The sequence below is a fragment of the Rosa chinensis genome, chromosome 6 (genome assembly GCF_002994745.2).
Source record: "Rosa chinensis cultivar Old Blush chromosome 6, RchiOBHm-V2, whole genome shotgun sequence".
NCBI classification, from domain to species: domain Eukaryota; kingdom Viridiplantae; phylum Streptophyta; class Magnoliopsida; order Rosales; family Rosaceae; genus Rosa; species Rosa chinensis.
Window position 1 is genome coordinate 68160711 of NC_037093.1, and position 17934 is coordinate 68178644.

The window sequence follows — 17934 nt, forward strand, 5'->3', positions numbered from 1 at the left end:
CTGCCTTAGGAAATGGGAACTACACACATTTTGTAATGCATATTTCTAAGAATCTAAGATATACGTGTAAGCCTGTGTTTTTTACCGCTTATAGGAAAATTGTTGAGTAAGAGGGAGGGAGACAGAGAATATCAGTTGAGAATCGGATGGGGTTTGTTTCTGGGGAATATGAATATCAGGGACCTGTTTATATCGTTCTTTAAAAAACAGTGCATATTTAACAATACTGCATAAACACCATCCAATACCATACAGTAATCAAATACCATAGTGAATAGTAATTCAGGGAGAACCAAAGCCTTAAAAGAGACAGTGAGTGGGCTATCAGATTTAAATAAGCAAACTAATCAAAACACAGTACTTTACACTAGAGGAGAAGGAAGTACTACATCAACTACTCCAGAAAAGAAATGAACTGTTGTTACAAGCTTGCAGATATAAAAAGACCAAGCGATCCAAGAGATGATTATTATTCTTCCAATTGAAGTCATAATACCCCTTTAACATCATCATTGTCATTGGGCATAAATAACCACACCAGAGCAATTCTCAGAAAGCTTCACCTTCACAAAGACATTGCTCTCATGAGTCATTATCCATATGTGTGTACAGCTTCCCAAACTAAATTCTTTGGAACAGGGCTGGTAAGATCACGAGCCTGCAAGGCTGCAGCACGCAGAGTCCCAACTGTCAATGTGTTGGCCTTTGTGAATGACACGCTTGTGTAAGGTAGATTGTGCTTCTTGCAAAGCTCCTTAACAAGAGGAGCAATCATCCTCAGATACCTTCTAGGCAACCTCGGAAACAAATGATGCTCGATCTGAAACTGCAAACCACCATGAAACCAATCCATCCAAGATGGGCACACTATATCAAGTGACCCATTAGTCTGCTTCTCACACCAGTCATTCCCAACAGGTGTACCAACATAGACACTTGAAGAGAAATGGTTCAAGCAGAACTGAACATGCTGAATCCCAGTGATCGAAAAGCTAGCAACAACAAACAAGACTCTCTCACCCCAATTGGGCAAGCACGAAACTAGCAGAGGAAACCAAATCCAAAACACAAGAAGCCCCAAAATCTCCTGGCCCCTATTGGGCACCCTCAACCTCTTAGACCCTAACAACATGAATGACTGAGCAAAAAGATTAATCCTAGCAAAACACATCACAGGGTAAAATGTCCAGTGCTGATAGCTAACCAAGAACCTAGTAAACTTATCGAAATTCATCTTCCTATCATAATAACAAGACCTAAGGGACTGGAACAGTTTCGAAGATACCGCAAAGAAAGGCATGTGCTGAAGATCTGGATCGAATTCGAGGCTGTTACAAGCAATGTGGTGGGCATTGTGGTTCCTCTTCCACCAAGCAATGCTGATGCCAGCAAGGCAGTTTCCGGTGAGGATCTGAGCGAATCTGTTCACCTTTTTGTTGCTGATGATCTGGTAATGCCCGGAATCATGACCAAGCCACCCACTCTGAATCCAACCCAAGCCCATTAACCCACCCGAGACCAAATGAACCCATGCCTTATCAGAACACAAAACACCATAGACACTCAAACTGAACAACATTGCCACAGAAAACAGCTGGAAATACACACCAAGTCCCCTGTTTTCGAACAAACCCATCTTCGAAAACTCGTTGACGAGTTTCCTGTAATCCTTGGACACCTCGGAGACTGTGTAGTGTTGGAGATAGTAGCCATTGAAGAACCGGTCAAGATGTTGCCACGCCGAGCCGGGGTGGTAGGCGACGAAGGCGTCGGTGACGTCTTGGCCAGCGAGGTTGAGCAATGGGAGCTCGCCGCCGGGGTGGGATTGGGCCCAGTCGGAGACGTTGTAGACTTTTCCCTGTATTGAGATCCATAGATCTCCTGGCTTGTTGTGTTTTGCTAGGTCTTGAGAGGAAATATACTTCTTGTTGTTGAGCTCTGCCATTGAAGATCCGAGAGCAAAGACTCGAGCTTTAACAGTAGCTCTCCCTTTTTGGGTTGCAAAAGGAAGAGACTTTGATATCTGATTGTGATTATGTCATTGAGAGAATATGTCTGACACTGTTCTTTTGGTCAAGGAGAGAAAGAAACAGGTTTAAGGTTTAGGGATTAGATACAGTACTGGCTGAGAGCCTGAGACTGAACAAGCGCCACAGAACTGTTTATAACATAGAATGCTTCACAGGTTCTCTCTCTATGTTTCTTTTCAGTTTTCAAAATGGTGCCCCCCACGTCTTCAACATTATTGCCTCTTCTGAATTTACCACTTTACACTTTACAGAGAGTCAGAGAAGATGAAGGGAGGGTTTAGAGGAAATGGTGGTGAAAATGAGGAGTGGAAAGGTAGCGTGCGTTACTAATAGATTTGGCTGTATAATAGTGAGTTTCCTAGTGTAGCTTTGGGTAGATTTTGACTTTGAAATGTGGTTAGAAATACAGGGGATGTTGGACTGTTAGATTTGGTGAAATCCCAAAAGAGGCAAACAAAGATTATCTGTAACTTATGCCAATATGAGGTAATGGATGGTGAAGCCGAAATGGAAACGACACATTCATTTTTCAAGTTTTTTGTATTACAGTTTTATTTGATACGATTTTGTTTACAATTTTATTTGTTATCTATTTATTCATATTTTGATTTCAATCGTTGCGTTATGGTAACGTTTGAGAATGTTTCTTATTAGAGTGAATTTATAAACAAAATTCATAATTGATAGAAGTTTCAAAATGTATTTTTCTTGTGTACATGGCATGGCATACACGCATGTATAGTAAAAGTTTTATTTTCTGGATTGTCTATTGTACAAGCGTGTATGTCATGCACTCATTAATCTGACGGTGTGTGAGCATTATAGGGACTTTTTACTGTTCATTGCAGGAGTTGAGGCACTATTAGATCAATGCAACATGACATACACGCATGTATAGTATAAGTTTTGTTTTCTTATACACTTCAATGTAAACACTGTTTGTACATGGCAATAGTAAAGAAAAATTGTTGAAGTAATAGTAATGATGCATGTGCTTCTGAATTGACTGAATGGAGCTTGAGAATATGCCATTTTGGATTCCCATGAAAGAGCAAAAGGATATGCCATAGGACAGATCAGGATATCCTTTACAGCTAAGGAGATTTCTTTCCTCTTTTGTCAAATGATTATGCATCCGCAGTCACATATTTTTGTTTGTTTGTTGGATAGCTATATTTGACATCTAAGGAATTCAGAGCACCGACGTGCATTTACACTAATAAAAATAGATAGCTGAATAACATCAAGTGCACTGTCATTGCATAATAATATTTTTGCACTTGACACGGTTGTGAAACCTTCTCATCTTCTTCCCCAATCCCAACTAGATTTTCTTTTTTAAAATAGAAGGGAACCCCTTTTTTTTTTTGGTTACAAGGGGCCTAAAAGGCAAAAACAAAGAGAAGGGAACGCCTTTGCTGATGAAATTACATCGGTCTAGGTCATTTTACAAATCTTTTTAAATGGAAGAAAACACTCTTCCCAATGTAATTTTGTCGGCATAGATCATTCGGCCGACGGAATTTTTATCAGCCTAAGGTATGTCAACAAAATTCCGGCGGCAAAATGACCGATGTCGACAAAATTGGCATGGGCCCATTGGGCTGGGTTAGTTGCTTGAAAATTGAAAGTGTATTGGAGCCCATTTTGGATCAGCGGATAAAAGGAATATCCCTTCTCCTTCTTCTATTGTAATTGACCTCTCTCTCTCCGTCTCTCATCAGACGCATCCTTCATCACAGCAGCTTCCAGAATTCTCAGCTCATCTTACACGGTTATAATAATATACTGCTATTTCTGTTCAGTTTTCACATGTTTCTTTGTTATATTTCTTCCAGAGAATTATTATAGTAAGCAAAAGATTCTTACTTTGTTTGAAATGCACTGTGGAAATTTACTCATACTTCTTCTGGATCATCTTACTGTAAGTTTAAGCTAGTTTGTTATTGCCAATCTCTACTGAGAAAGCAAAAGATTTTGACTTTTTTCTTTATGGCACTAAAAAGAAATGTGTTTTGTGCATTTTATCTGCTTCTTGTGATGTTCAAGACAAAGAATTATATTGAATTGCTCTGAGTCCGAGGTTGTGTTGCTACTTGGTTATAGTTCAACATTTGTTGATTTTTGAGCTTAATTCTTAAGATGTTGTCTTGCTTTGCTTGTCCCAGAATTGTGGGTACAATACATGGATTTGGTTCCGCTAATTTGAAGTTTATTAATTGTCAGAAATTGAAAATTTGAGTCATTTTTTTTTGCAGGTGTATTTGAATATCAGATAGAGGAAGCAAACATCGATGGCACATTTGCTTTCAACTTCGTATTCTGTAAAGTTCTCCTCTGGCTGTAAACCTTCCACAAAACCATTGATCCAAGACTCGGTTGTATTTCCCAAGTCTGTTACGTTTCAGACATCCAAAACCCCATTTACAAGGCTCCTCTTGCAAGCGCAGAGGTCGCGAAGTAATTGCACAGTGTGTGCTACCACGCTCTCTGCAAGTCGGGAAGCCTCAAATGAACCCAGTCAGGGGGTGCATCAGAGTTCTAGTGAACCATCCAAATCAAAGAGGGTCATGGTCATTGGTGGAGATGGCTACTGTGGTTGGGCCACAGCCCTTCACCTGTCCAAGAAAGGTTATGAGGTTGCCATTGTTGACAGCCTTGTCCGTCGTCTATTTGACCAACAGCTTGGTATCGATTCCTTGACTCCAATCTCCTCCATCCATGATCGTCTCCGTTGTTGGAAAGCTCTCACTGGAAAATCTATTGAACTCTACATTGGTGATATCTGTGACTTTGAGTTCTTAACAGACGCTTTCAAGTCGTTTGAGCCTGAGGCTGTTGTTCATTTTGGGGAACAGCGGTCAGCTCCTTATTCCATGATTGATCGGTCAAGAGCAGTATATACTCAGAATAACAACGTGATTGGAACCCTTAATGTGCTATTTGCTATAAAAGAGTTTGGAGAGCAGTGTCATCTAGTCAAGCTTGGGACTATGGGAGAATATGGAACTCCAAATATTGATATCGAGGAGGGTTACATAACAATTACTCATAATGGAAGGACAGATACTTTGCCCTACCCCAAGCAAGCAAGCTCTTTCTACCATTTGAGTAAGGTTCATGATTCAAACAACATAGCCTTTACTTGCAAAGCTTGGGGGATTAGAGCCACTGACCTCAATCAAGGAGTAGTATATGGTGTGATAACAGATGAAACTGAGATGCATGAAGAGCTAATTAACCGGTTGGACTATGATGGAGTGTTTGGAACTGCATTAAATAGGTTCTGCGTTCAGGCTGCTGTTGGTCATCCGCTTACCGTGTATGGCAAAGGTGGCCAGGTAAAAGCTCTCTTCATGGCCCAAAGTTGTTACCACATACATACACAAAGTCGGTTTGCTGCATCACTTCCCATTTACTAACACTCGTGTTTTTTATATGCCAGACCAGGGGATATCTTGACATACGAGATACAGTCCAATGTGTTGAGATTGCCATTGCAAACCCAGCACAGGCTGGTGAGTTTCGGGTCTTCAATCAATTTACTGAGCAGTTTTCTGTCAATGAACTTGCTGCGCTTGTTACAAAAGCTGGAGAGAAGCTTGGACTTGATGTGCATACTACATCAGTGCCAAACCCAAGAGTTGAAGCGGAGGAGCACTACTACAATGCCAAGCACACCAAACTTATTGAGTTGGGACTTAAACCTCACCTTCTTTCCGACTCTCTTTTGGATTCTTTGCTCAATTTTGCCGTTAAATATGAGGATCGTGTAGACAAAAAGCAGATCATGCCCAGTGTTTCTTGGAGGAAAATTGGGGCCAAGCCGAAAACTGTTGCCGCGTAGTTAGGGAGTAGATGTCATATAGCTGTATACGTATGTTAAGGATATCTTTGATCTTTGTATTATCTATCTTCTAAGTTAGTTGCTAGTTTTGCAACTTCCACCTTTTTATAAAATGTGTGCGGTCAGTGATTGCTCAGTTGCAATCTAAGAAATGGTTAGTTTTCTGAGGCAAATTGTACCCTACTTGCAGATTTGCCGGTAAGAACTATTATCATTAGAATGATCATCTTCACTTCTTCAGAAATCAGATTATTTACTACCCCATCTTCATATTGCTAAAGTGTGATGTATCTTAGAATCGAAGTATGAAACTATGAAACAAACAATCACAGAATGAAAGTATGAAAGACACAATCAGAGTTGCTATAATTTTTCCTAGTCGATGTGTCTGATCAAGATTTATAGTACTTAGAACTACAGGAGTCGAGTAATATTACAAGCATTCACAGGAAAAAAGTTTGATGATGGGTTTAAGATCACAGTCGTGAAATGAAGTGACTTATCTGCTGCTCTTGTGCCAAAAGGTGACTGTGCAACCGCACCATGGCTAAACTTGTTTGTTCAACAGTTTTAGACTTTGCACCAAGAAGTACTACATTTAATGATGGTTAAAGTTTACAATCGTGGATTAACAGATCTATCTGCTGCTCTTGTGCCAAGTGGTGACTGCTTGAACATAAACTTGTCCTGGTGAAAATCTTTCCTAATGAAACCCAACACAATTGAAGCCAACTCATTTTGATATGAAGTGAATTCATGATCAGCTCCTTCCACTATGTATAGTTTATGATTAGGTATGATCTTATTGAACTCGTAAGCATCTTCAACAGGAACCATCTTATCCATTGATCCATGAACTGTCAAAACCCTGAAAATTACAGAAATTAACATTACATGTAATCAACAGTCATTTTCTGTGCCTCACATTCATTCAGTGCTCGGCCATGATGGATATTATACACAGGAGAAGATAATTGCATTCTCTCACCTGCAATTTTGATCAATTGACTGGCACACTGCACGCATATCAATCGTTAGCCGCTCCAACAAACTCTCTTGAGTTACTCGATACTGAAATGTGCCTATGAACAAAAGAAAAACATTCATTGGGCAGATGATCAATCTAAACCAAAAATCAGCCAGATCCAAAGTACTTCCAACAATAATTAAAATGCAAAAGTACTCCCAAGTTCCAACAAAACTAGAGTCTTGAAAGATTGAAGATATAGGCTCAGACAGTTAGCACATGATACAACACCACTGAAGTTTTAAGGGGATGAGAATAATTACATATTTGATGGCTTACCTCTTTTATTCTTCACATCAATAAATCCATCTTGCTTGATTCTTTGTAGATAGTCTTTACCTAAGCGATCATCAATACCTCTTTCCAGATTAAACCGGCCAGAAATATTTACAACTAGAGGAACATCCCTGTACTTTGCACCATACAAGATCACTGCATTTCCCCCTGCAAGAAACATGTCAAGTGATGACTTTCAAAAGAAGGAATTTTCTCAACTAAAAAGGGGAAAGAAAACAGTTGAAGCACACACACACACACAAAAAAAGCATGAAAATAAGGGAGCATTGCATACGAATGGATTTGCATGTGTTAAGTGACTTTTTCCTTGGAAGATGAGACTCTTCTATAACTATTGAAGGAAATTTTGAGCTTTCAACCAAAGCAAAGAAATTTTATATTCACATGTGAGTATCCTCAACCCAACAACAAAAATAGCACATACAGGAACATGCATAAATTGAGTAACCTGTAAGGCAACAATAGCTTGACGTCTATCTTTCTTGAGGAGAGGGCCAGAACCCAGCCAAGCTGGGAGGCTAGGCCCTCTAGCTTGTCATCTATCTACCTCAATTAAAATGTTTAAAACTTGATACATCTTAGAAATCTATCATAATATCCTCTTTTGGTGCAAAAAATTAAGGTTTGGATCAGTATGAACACAAATTATATACGGACCTTTACTGTGCCCAACAATCGCAGTTATTACATAATGGCACCCAAGAAAGTGTTGAACTACTGCACGTAAATCATCAGCTTCTCTGCGATAGTTACCGTATCGAAATGAACCTTCACTTTCCCTATCAGGTATAACACAAACAATTTCTTGTAAATACTACACAAGAAGTTCCATGCAATGCTAAAGACTCAAGTGCTCTATGACTTGGACCAAAAATGCCTATGCTCCTACCTGTTCATGTTTACAACAGAACAACAAAATGCCCCTGCTACTTGTATTTTAAATCCTAAAATTTTCAAGGATCTATCCCTCTAGATCACATGAACTGGACTTCATTTTAATGCTCTTAAGCACTGCCTCAAACCATCGGAATTCTAAATTTAGGCAGACATAAAAAATAATTCAAAAGAATCGTAAGAGCGCGAGGAAGCTCACCCATTTCCAGCAAAGTCAAAGCGGAAAGCACTTGTTCCTTGTATTTCCAACGCAGCAGCAAGGTTCACCATTGGGATGCGTTCCTAGAGATGAGAGCAAAATGAACTCATTTCTCACCATGTTGGAACAAGACCAATAGATGAAACACAGATTTATTGAACTTGTTTCAACAAAATCAACAGTGATACAGTTTGATGGCACAAAAAAAATAAGGATCATTTGGTAGATATGTCACAACATGGTAAGAAAGAGCTGTTTGTACCTTTGAGGAATGTATGCCATGGCAGAACACAACGAGCTCCTTTGAACCCGTATCATGTAATATCCCCACAAGCTTCTCCCCATGGCTGTTTTCTATGACAACTCTCCGCTTTTGAACCCCTGCACAGTGCACACACAACAATTCAGTTGAATGTAACAAATTAAGACACTCCTTTTTTAATCCAAAAGCCTTTGTTTTGTTTAGGATATGAATATGATGTACTCAAACCAAAAGGAAAGATCAATCAAGTTCAAATTATACATCAAACTCCCAGAATTATAAATTCAAGGTGCTGTTGAAACTGGGTATTGTGAAAGATGGCTACTTTAATCGACCATGTTTTAAATTTGCAGCCAAAAACAAAGGAGGTCGAGTCTGAGGAGGTTTGATTACCGGGTTGTTGTTGACTCGGCCGAGTTACGGACATGGATCGGAGCTGCACTTAGGAGATTTTGCCTCTCTGTGGCGCCAAACTGATGACGAGTCCAACTCGGAAAATTTAAGCCTACAGAGATCGGAGAATGAGTCTGTGCCTGTGAACCCATTGATCATGAAAAATTTGGGGACCATATTACATTATTAATACCTTTGGCTGCTGCTGTGTTCATAGTTTTTACCTGTCACTTGTCGGTTTGAATCGGTTATAGGTATTACTAACCTCAAAACCAAAGCTTTCGGTTTCAAAATTGAGCTGCCAATTACCAATTAAAATTTGGGATAATGACCAATAACTACAAAATGAAATTATTAATTACCAATAGCAAAATCCAAAATACTGAGTCCGTGCGGCCATAATCGTAAAGAAATAACTCTCAAGTATTCAAAAAATTACCAAACATGCCACTGACCAATATAAACCATTTCTCCCAAAATCAAAGCGATCCCAAAATCTAAACCGTCTGAACTAAATCAACATCTAGGGCTCCGGTGAATCTAGGCGACGAAGCAAGGGCGCAAGCGCGACCCCAGAGGTGAAGCAAGCGGGCGACCCCGGCGGCGAAGCAAGGGGGCGACTCGGCGGCGAAGCAAGGACCCGATCCGGCAGCGAAGAAGGACCCGATCAGGCGGAGAAGCAAGCTCGCAACCCCTGCGGCGAAGCAAGCGCTCTACCCAGCGGCGAAGCAAGCGCGCGACCCTGCAGAGAAGCAAGGGCGCGACCTCAACGGCGAAGCAAGCGCTCTACCCAGCGGCGAAGCAAGCGCTCTACCCAACGGCGAAGCAAGCGCGCGACCCGGCGGAGAAGCAAGGGCGCGACCCCAGCGGCGAACCAAGGGCGCGACCTCAGCAGCGAAGTAAGGGCGAGACACCGGCGGGTCAGTAGCTATAGTCTTGAAGGTCAGTAGATAAATTTGTAGTTACTGAAGGTCAATAACTATGGTCTGATTTTTGTGCAATGCATTCAACACTGTCGAAATTTGATTATGTTTAGCAGCTTTACCTGAGAAATTTTGGTTGAGAAATTCTGAGGGTCAGTACCTTCAGCCTCGTGTTGTCATAGTCTCTCCCTCAGGTAAATGATTTTGGTTGAGAAATTTTAATTATTCTCAATGGTTGAGAAATTTTGAGGGTTAGTAGCTTTAACAAATTAAGAAATTAACATTTAGGCTATTGAGGGTCAGTAAATCTATGTGTATTGCAATCTCATTTTTATGTGTAGCTAGGCGGTGAAAATTGATGTTATGTGGCTGATAATAGTACAAAATGAATTGTCTGAGCTTATTGACAGTCAGTAGCATTAAAATGCTCCAATATGTGCAATCTATGATGATTGAGCGTCAGTAGCATTAAAATTCTGCAATATGTGCAATCTATGATTATATGGACCCTCTAAAGATCATTAGCTTTAGTTTCTGAGGGTCAATACGTTTAGTTTCTGAGATTTCTTTGTTCTGATGGAAAATGATGAGTTCTGTGACCAACAATAGTACAAAATGAATTGTACGAGCTTCAGTTTCTAAGAGTCAGTAACCTTAGCTTCATGATTTCACTAACCCTATGTTTATTGCAAGCTCATTTTTATGTTTATTTCTAAGGGTCAGTAGCTTTAGCTGATTTTATTAGGCTCTGTGGATATTTGATCTTATTATTGCTGTTAGTCTTTATTTTCTGCTTGAAATTCTAGTCATTGATTTGCTGCAACTGTGAGTATTATAAGGTATAATGGTTTTTTAATCAAATTAAGGGTCAAATACACTATTGAGGGTCAGTATTCATATATTTGCATTTATCATATACAGATTAATCGCAAATGGCAAGGAGGAAGGCTGCTGCAATAGACAAAGAAGATGTACCGATTGAAGAACATGAGAAGAACCATAGTGGAGAGATTTCTTTTATGTGTATACAAACAATCCAATAGGTTAATCATTTAGAATTGCCTCTAGAAACTAGAAAGAACTGTAATTCGTGCATGTCAGAATGATACTGAAGCTCAGTACATTAAATCTGCAATGCCTTAGAATGATACTGAAGCTCAGTACATTAAGTCTATATAGAGGTTATTTTGGTAATTTACTAGTTAACAGAATCAATTCAAAAAATGGCCGCATGGGCCTGGACATTGCACATGGTTCAGCTACAGTACCGCAAGGGAATTGAAAAAAAACAGGCTTGCTTGTGGTAATAAATGGGATAAGATTGTATCTATTGGTAATTTGCTATTAAAATTTTCGGTTTTTAATCATAACTACCTGTATTTCAATTTTCGGTATTACCAACTTTAGAACAACTAATTCTTTGTAATAAAAATTAGAACGAACAAAACTAGATTCTTCAATTTTATAGTCATAAACTTTGTACTCATCTTTTAATTATAGCTTTCTTTTATATATATGACATCAAGTTTGAGTCATTTTCAATAAAACTAGGTTATTTAACCATCTTTGTTTCTTTCAAAAAAAAAAAAAAAACCATCTTTGACTGAGTTACTTAAAATACATATACTATTAATGTAGTATATGTAGTAATGTTCATACTATTATGAAAAAATTTATGTTTATTTCTTAATATACATGTTTGTGTATTGAAAACCATAGTATATAAAGTTAATAGTTATATAATCGGTAGATTCGGTATTTACCAAAACCAAACCAACTTTTTCAGTAATTTTCAATTTTGGATTTATCGATCTCAGTTACCAAAAAGTCGGTTTACCAAACTTAAAACATCGGTTGATATTCGGTCGATTTGGTAATTACCAAACCAAGTGGCAGCCCTAGTGTTTACTATCAAAATAAAACTACAAACATTGATTGATTAAGAGTACACCGCCACCATATTTGTTTCTCGGAAAACATTTAAATACTTGTCTCAAACCATCAAACTTCAAAGTGAAAATGTTTTCTTTATCAAGCTATGGTTATTCGTTTAGTCGGAGAATTGATTCTACCTAAAGATGAAGAGTGACGAGGTTTTGAGCGGCCAACAAGTTTGCTTCCCGAACTTGAGCGCATGTTGTTTCATTATCATCTTTAGCTCTTTACAACTTGAGTGCTGAAGGCAAAAGATAAAGAGCAAAAGGGTTTATGAAATTACAAAACTGAGCATACATCAGGAATCCATTATTCTTTTATAGTATAAACAAGAACCTCCAAGAAACAATTCAGGAAAAAATAAATAAAGGAAGAATCAAAAATAGACAGTGGGTGTCTACCAATGCCTCAATCAGAAGGCCTACACTGACTTGCCAATTTAACTCTTCTACAACTCCCGGTCAATCCGACTATGGCAATTCATCATAAATTAATCCTCGCTGGCACCATTCTTTGGTCTACCCCCATACAGAAAGGCTGCTAAGTAATTTTACCATATGCACATCGACTTTAGATACCTGCAACTCTATAACCTCACTCGTGCTAAGATCCCACAGGAGCCATGCCTTTTGATTTGGCTGCAGCAGTTGCAGCGGCCGCGGCGGCTGCTGCTGCTGCAGCAGCAGACTGAGCTGCATTGGGTGGTGATGGAGGCGGCACTGGTTTTGACTGTGACGTTTCTGCAACAACTTGCTGTTGCGGTTGTTGGTTCTGCTGAGAGTTTATGTTAGCAAGCAAGACCTTGATCTGTTTTCCGGTGAGTGTCTCTTGCTCCAATAAGGCATTAGCAAGAGCATGGAGCTCCTTGTGATGTGTGGTAAGTATATTCTTTGCATTGTTGTAAGCCGTTTCCAAGAGGTGCTTCACTTCTTCTTCAATAAGCAGCCTAGTTTCTGTGCTCATGCTCTTCCCATTGTCGTCATAATTGTGAGTGACAAGCCCCACTTCTTTGCTCATACCATACTTTGTAACCATTGCTCTGGCAAGAGCAGTTGCTTGCCGGAGATCGTCAGAAGCACCAGAAGTTACTTCACTTTCACCGAAGATGAGCTCTTCTGCAACCCGTCCCCCCATGCAAACATCAAGCCGCGCAAGCATCTGTTTCCGTGAGACACTTGTCTCATCCTTTTCGGGTAACTGGGCAACCATGCCAAGTGCCATACCACGGGGAACTATTGTTGCCTTGTGAACTGGATGAGCACCATCAGTATGAATAGCCACAAGTGCATGGCCACCCTCATGAAAAGCTGTTAGCTTTCGTGACTCATCAGATATGACAGCTGACTTTCGCTCACTTCCCATCATAATCTTGTCTTTTGCATACTCCAGATCAGCCATACTCACTGCTTTAGCGCCATCCATGGCAGCCTTAAGAGCAGCTACGTTGATCAAGTTGGCCAGATCAGCACCAGAGAACCCAGGAGTTCCTCTAGCAATGATCATCAAATCAACATCATCAGCCTTCATAACCTGTCAAAAGGGCACTTTGATCAGTCTTACTACAATGGCTTCTAGTTCTCAGGATTCTGCTATATCAATCTTATAAACATCTTACAACAAAATACAACACACACACAGAGATAAAAATAAAAAATAAATAAAAAAAGATATGCAATGGTATTCTGTCCTCGTGGATCCTAATACACAAATAAAGAAAATTTCTCAAATATCAATTGACTATGGCATTGCAATAGTGATGACAAAGTATCATCAAGAATTCCTCCCCGTTACAGGTTTAAAGCCATTTCTTGGTATGATTGTGGCTTTAAAATTGATGCCACAGACCTAGCGGTGAACGACTAAGATGGCTGGAAATTGAACAATCTTCATCAGGGTACAATACTCGCATCCACCATAGCCGTGACAACCAGAATGCTAAACCCTAAAGCTTAATCCAAACATGGAATAAAGAGGTAATTGTAACAAAAGCTTACCATTCCCTTTAAGTACATTAAATTTTTTCAGAAGAAGTACAAGATTACCTTAGACATGTGAACTTCCATAATCTGCCTCCGCCCTTCAACATCAGGATTGGGAACAACAATGTGGCGATCAAACCGTCCAGGTCTCACCAATGCCTTGTCCAGTGACTCGGGGAAATTAGTAGCGGCAATAACAATAATTCCTTCATTTTGTTTAAAACCATCAAGTTCAACAAGTAACTGATTCAGAGTCATCTTCATGTACTGCTGATCCTTTGGGTTGCGACTTCCTCCTATAGCATCTATCTCATCAATAAATATAATACACGGTGACCGCTTCTTTGCAGCTGCAAAGAGATCCCTCACCCTTCGAGCTCCAACGCCAACAAACATCTCTTCAAATTCACTGCCACTGCATGAAAAGAAAGGTACCCCTGCTTCTCCGGCAATTGCTCTTGCTAACATTGTCTTTCCAGTGCCAGGTGGGCCAACAAGCAAAACACCCTTTGGTAGCTTGCCACCAAGACGAGTGAAACGCTATTGCAAGGGAAACCAAGGTAAGGAATACTAAAATAAAACTTTGACGTTATAGAAAGATAAAAACGAAGAAAACATGTAGAAAAGGGGAGATAAAAGGCACACAGGATATCAAGATGTACTCAATTAAACCATTTGGATACAGTAGTTTCAAAAGGTCAACCCTTGAAGATAAACTTTCAAAATGATTCAAAAACGAAACATAGAAAACATGTAGAAAAGGAGAGATAGAAGGCACACAGCATATCGAGATGTACTCAATTAAACCATTCAGATACAGTAATTTCAAAAGCTCAACCCTTGAAGATAAAATTTCAAAATGATTCAAAAACGCTGTACGTGAGGGGTGGAATCAAGATATTTCAAGTTCTTTACTGAATCTTTATAGGTCAATCCCAAACTCATCTTAGGTTGGATGAATAGCAATGAGATTGCCGCCGACTCACAAAACAAGGAGGGTAATCCAAAATCAAGGTGTCAGCATTTCATATTCGGCTGGTTGTAAAGCTAAATGCATCTACCTTGGGATCTCGGAGATAGTGAACAATTTCTTCTAGCTCCGCCTTAGCTTCATCAACTCCTTTGACATCGCTAAACTTAGTGCTAGATTCCATGCTCGGTTGGACCTCTTCATTTAATCCAAGTCCTGAAAATGGAAACATGGAATTAAGAAAAAGCTTCATCTTTTCAGAATGCATATTAATCCAATCATAGGATAACCTAAAGCACTAAGAGATGGCAAGACCTTTGCTTATTCCTCTATCCTCAATGAGTGCTCCTACGCCAGATATCAAAAGAAAGGCTAGTGCAATTGTGCGAACTGTACGCCACAGCTGCTCTTTAAAATGACCTCCTTCTCTAGCCACCATATGAATAGGTGCACTTGCAGTTCCAAGAACGCCATCTTTTGTAGACTTCCCAACGTTCCTAAGAACTGAGAAGCCACCCATGCTTTCATCCTCCCTTGCAGAGTTGGATACACCTAATATATTTGTAACAAATGTTAGTCACCAGCTCAAATTCATAAGATGGAAAGCAGGTAAAGAACTTCTGAAAATAACTATAAACTTTCAGAAGAAAAGACTATTAGATTATTCCCGAAATATTATAGAACCATTGTCTAGTAAGTTTCAATCATCCCAACTTACTGTAAACCTCCAAAATGTAAAAAACAAAGTCACACAAAACATATACAAATAAAACCGCCACTTTGGTAGGAATAATTAAAAGCGAAGTATCACCCTGCTCCATTACCCACCTCTCTGCAACGTCTTCAGTAACTCACTCTCATCCAGCCTGCCAACTTTTACCAATGCTTTCACATATTCTGAAAGCGCTGAAGAGTTGGAATGCAATGATGGTTGACTTTCAAATAATCTTATCACTTCTTCAGGGTCATTTCGCATGGACAGTTCTTTTAGATAGGCAAGTTCATTAGCTTCATCAACATCACGTCCTCTGCGAGCCAAATTGCGCACATAGCCTGACTGACACCTCTCTTGAGTATTAAAAATTGTATTCCCTGCACAGGTTATAGGAAAATTATTGCTTTGATAAGTGAATATAAATGGAGAATAGTGTCCTGGCTTCTACTTAAAGCCTAGAAAAAAGCACCAAAAGTTAAATTGTTGACAGAAAATAAACCTAAAAATGAAAAGATATTAGTAAGAAATTTGTGAATGTCCTACCTCCAGCACCTCCTGCAACCCTGTTGACCGGAAAATATGTCCTAGAAACAACTTGTTTCAGCCGTCCCAACTCTGATCGATGCCTAGATACCTGTTGTGGAAAAAAAAAACACACACACACACAAAATTTAATAGGGCATAAAGCAACAAAAAGAAAAAGGATTTCTAACATGGTAATCAAACGATGCCAAAGTGGCTAGTTGAAATCAAAGTCCGATCAGAAAACCACTCAAGCACAGCATCAGCATACTTAAGGCCCTAATTAGAAGTTGTTCAATAAAAAGAAGCATTTGGACAAGTGTGCGTCTCTTTTCAGCCAAATTACCCCCTTACCAAAGTGAATAAATTGATTTGAAGAGTTGAAAGGTAACAAAAACAAACACATTCCATTACTTTCCTCCTCTATCATATGTATCTAATCACAAGGAAAAAATTTCATTTCTTTTCTGTTAAAATCCAAAAGGAGCACACCACAAAAATCTCATATCACAGGGTCATCTGTAACCGAAAGCCTCATTCTTTACACCCCAACAAGAGAAGATTTAAACGTCACAATCTAACCAAGCACACACAACTCCCATTCAGCATGAAGATTCAGCCTTCCTATCACCTAAAAGCACTGGCACACAGTGCAACAGCTGAGAAATTGAACAATAAGCAAAAAGGGATTGGAGTTTTCACAAAACACCCAATTTCTTAATGAGCTCCCCCAATGCAAACATGGACCAAAAACCATATTCATCACCATATCCTTAATCACACACTAACTCCAACCTAAATAGACCCCTATACCGCAACACCTTGATTATACAGAAGAAAGGTAATGAAATTAACATACCAATTAAACAATTAAGATCAATCTAAGAACTAGGGTTTTCGAGATCAACTTAAAAGACTCAAACTTTGGCGCTAAATAGGTAGATAGGATCCAAAGATTGCATAAAAATCTGAAATTGATAGAAACCCAGCTCGAAATTTAACCGACCTGAGTCAGCAGGCGTCTCAGGGCCATATCCCTTTTGCTTTAAGACGTGAAACCTCTTGATTTGAAGGTCCTCTGTTTCTGAAAGGTATCTGTATCTGAAAACTTCGGATGGGTGAGAAACGGTGGCGTTTTGATTGGGGGAGAAAGTAGGGAATGGAATGAGGGAAGGAAACAATGGAGAGCAGAAGAGAGATACTAGGGTCTTAACAACATCAACTTCATGGTGGAACAGAAAAGAGGCTTAAGGTTCTAGTTTCCGCACGCTTTTCTGATTTGTTTCACGTGTCTTGTTTACCATTATCGTCCTCATGGAAATGGCTGTACTGCCCCTGTAGGGGTGGATATTTTGCCTTGGCTTCTTTTGGGAATTCCCAAAGATGAGAGTAGTTTGGACTTCTTATCCGGGTTGATTCTAGTAAGGAGTGGATGGATTAACCGGAGTTAAGTCTCGGTTTATTTGCAGAGAAAAACTAGGATGATCATTTGGTTCTTTCTTTCTAGGGTCAAAGTAACACTGATGATGCTTTTGGCGAATTTCGGTCATAAAATTAACGTTGATAGTTGGCATGATAAACTTCATTCTCCTGTTCTTTCGGGCTTTTGATTTGATCTCTTTTAAATAGATTGTAGCAGGGGTTTTATTTTATAATTTTCTTTTCATCGAAAAAAAAAAGAAGTAACATTAATGATTTACAAATCTTCACTCTACATTTTCATAAACTTGGAACAACAATTACAACCAGAAGAAGAAGATAGAAATCTATTAGTAATTCATCAGCCTAATATTTGCTGAAATCGATACATTTACATGTTACAAATGTATAACTAAAATATGTTTTGTTTGATTGAATACTTTTTTTTTTGGATATATTTTTATTTGGTTAAATTTAGCCAAATCAAGGTTAGAATATCCAAAATGTAGCTCCAAGGGTTGA

At 39.2% G+C, this 17934-nt stretch overlaps 4 protein-coding genes across 6 annotated transcripts; 1 reads left to right on the forward strand and 3 right to left on the reverse strand.

Moving 5' to 3' along the window:
- Positions 1–281: 281 nt before the first annotated feature.
- Positions 282–2273, reverse strand: LOC112173700 (acyl-lipid (9-3)-desaturase). Its single transcript, XM_024311379.2, has one exon. It carries the CDS (start codon positions 1943–1945, stop codon positions 593–595), a length of 1353 nt encoding a protein of 450 aa, XP_024167147.1. The 5' UTR covers positions 1946–2273; the 3' UTR covers positions 282–592.
- A 1393-nt stretch (positions 2274–3666) lies between these two features.
- On the forward strand, positions 3667–6133 carry LOC112170325 (UDP-sulfoquinovose synthase, chloroplastic). 3 transcript variants are annotated; one of them, XM_024307580.2, is made up of 3 exons: positions 3667–3804; positions 4289–5371; positions 5476–6133. In XM_024307580.2, exons 2-3 carry the CDS (start codon positions 4325–4327, stop codon positions 5875–5877), a joined length of 1449 nt encoding a protein of 482 aa, XP_024163348.1. In that variant the 5' UTR covers positions 3667–3804; positions 4289–4324; the 3' UTR covers positions 5878–6133. The 3 variants fall into 3 exon arrangements, with proteins under 3 accessions (XP_024163348.1, XP_040364618.1, XP_024163349.1); XM_040508684.1 differs by having other exon boundaries at positions 3768–3880; XM_024307581.2 differs by lacking the exon at positions 3667–3804 and adding an exon at positions 3834–3954.
- Positions 6134–6237: 104 nt separating this feature from the next.
- On the reverse strand, positions 6238–9111 carry LOC112170326. The gene is made up of 7 exons (XM_024307582.2): positions 8950–9111; positions 8557–8675; positions 8295–8377; positions 7859–7980; positions 7184–7348; positions 6866–6959; positions 6238–6745 (listed from the first exon to the last, which is right to left on the reverse strand). The coding sequence occupies exons 1-7, from the start codon at positions 8981–8983 to the stop codon at positions 6493–6495; spliced, it is 870 nt and encodes a 289-aa protein (XP_024163350.1). The 5' UTR covers positions 8984–9111; the 3' UTR covers positions 6238–6492.
- A 2951-nt stretch (positions 9112–12062) lies between these two features.
- Positions 12063–17256, reverse strand: LOC112170259 (ATP-dependent zinc metalloprotease FTSH 4, mitochondrial). Its single transcript, XM_024307479.2, has 7 exons — positions 17000–17256; positions 16015–16105; positions 15585–15848; positions 15072–15308; positions 14848–14972; positions 13850–14326; positions 12063–13337 (listed from the first exon to the last, which is right to left on the reverse strand). The coding sequence occupies exons 1-7, from the start codon at positions 17024–17026 to the stop codon at positions 12411–12413; spliced, it is 2148 nt and encodes a 715-aa protein (XP_024163247.1). The 5' UTR covers positions 17027–17256; the 3' UTR covers positions 12063–12410.
- Between the last annotated feature and the right edge of the window lie 678 nt (positions 17257–17934).

What these genes read in the sequence shown, in the direction of transcription:
- LOC112173700 (XM_024311379.2), bottom strand. Translation starts at nt 1,945, where the DNA reads ATGGCAGAGCTCAACAACAAGAAGTATATTTCCTCTCAAGACCTAGCA.
- LOC112170325 (XM_024307580.2), top strand. Translation starts at nt 4,325, where the DNA reads ATGGCACATTTGCTTTCAACTTCGTATTCTGTAAAGTTCTCCTCTGGC. An exon ending in TGTATGGCAAAGGTGGCCAG is followed by an intron (nt 5,372 to 5,475) that starts GTAAAAGCTCTC and finishes TTTATATGCCAG; the next exon opens with ACCAGGGGATATCTTGACAT.
- LOC112170326 (XM_024307582.2), bottom strand. Translation starts at nt 8,983, where the DNA reads ATGTCCGTAACTCGGCCGAGTCAACAACAACCCG. An exon ending in TTTGACTTTGCTGGAAATGG is followed by an intron (nt 7,981 to 8,294) that starts GTGAGCTTCCTC and finishes TATACCTGATAG; the next exon opens with GGAAAGTGAAGGTTCATTTC. An exon ending in GATTGTTGGGCACAGTAAAG is followed by an intron (nt 7,349 to 7,858) that starts GTCCGTATATAA and finishes TGTTTCTTGCAG; the next exon opens with GGGGAAATGCAGTGATCTTG.
- LOC112170259 (XM_024307479.2), bottom strand. Translation starts at nt 17,026, where the DNA reads ATGGCCCTGAGACGCCTGCTGACTCAG. An exon ending in ACTGAAGACGTTGCAGAGAG is followed by an intron (nt 15,309 to 15,584) that starts GTGGGTAATGGA and finishes CAAATATATTAG; the next exon opens with GTGTATCCAACTCTGCAAGG. An exon ending in GGATAGAGGAATAAGCAAAG is followed by an intron (nt 14,973 to 15,071) that starts GTCTTGCCATCT and finishes TTCCATTTTCAG; the next exon opens with GACTTGGATTAAATGAAGAG.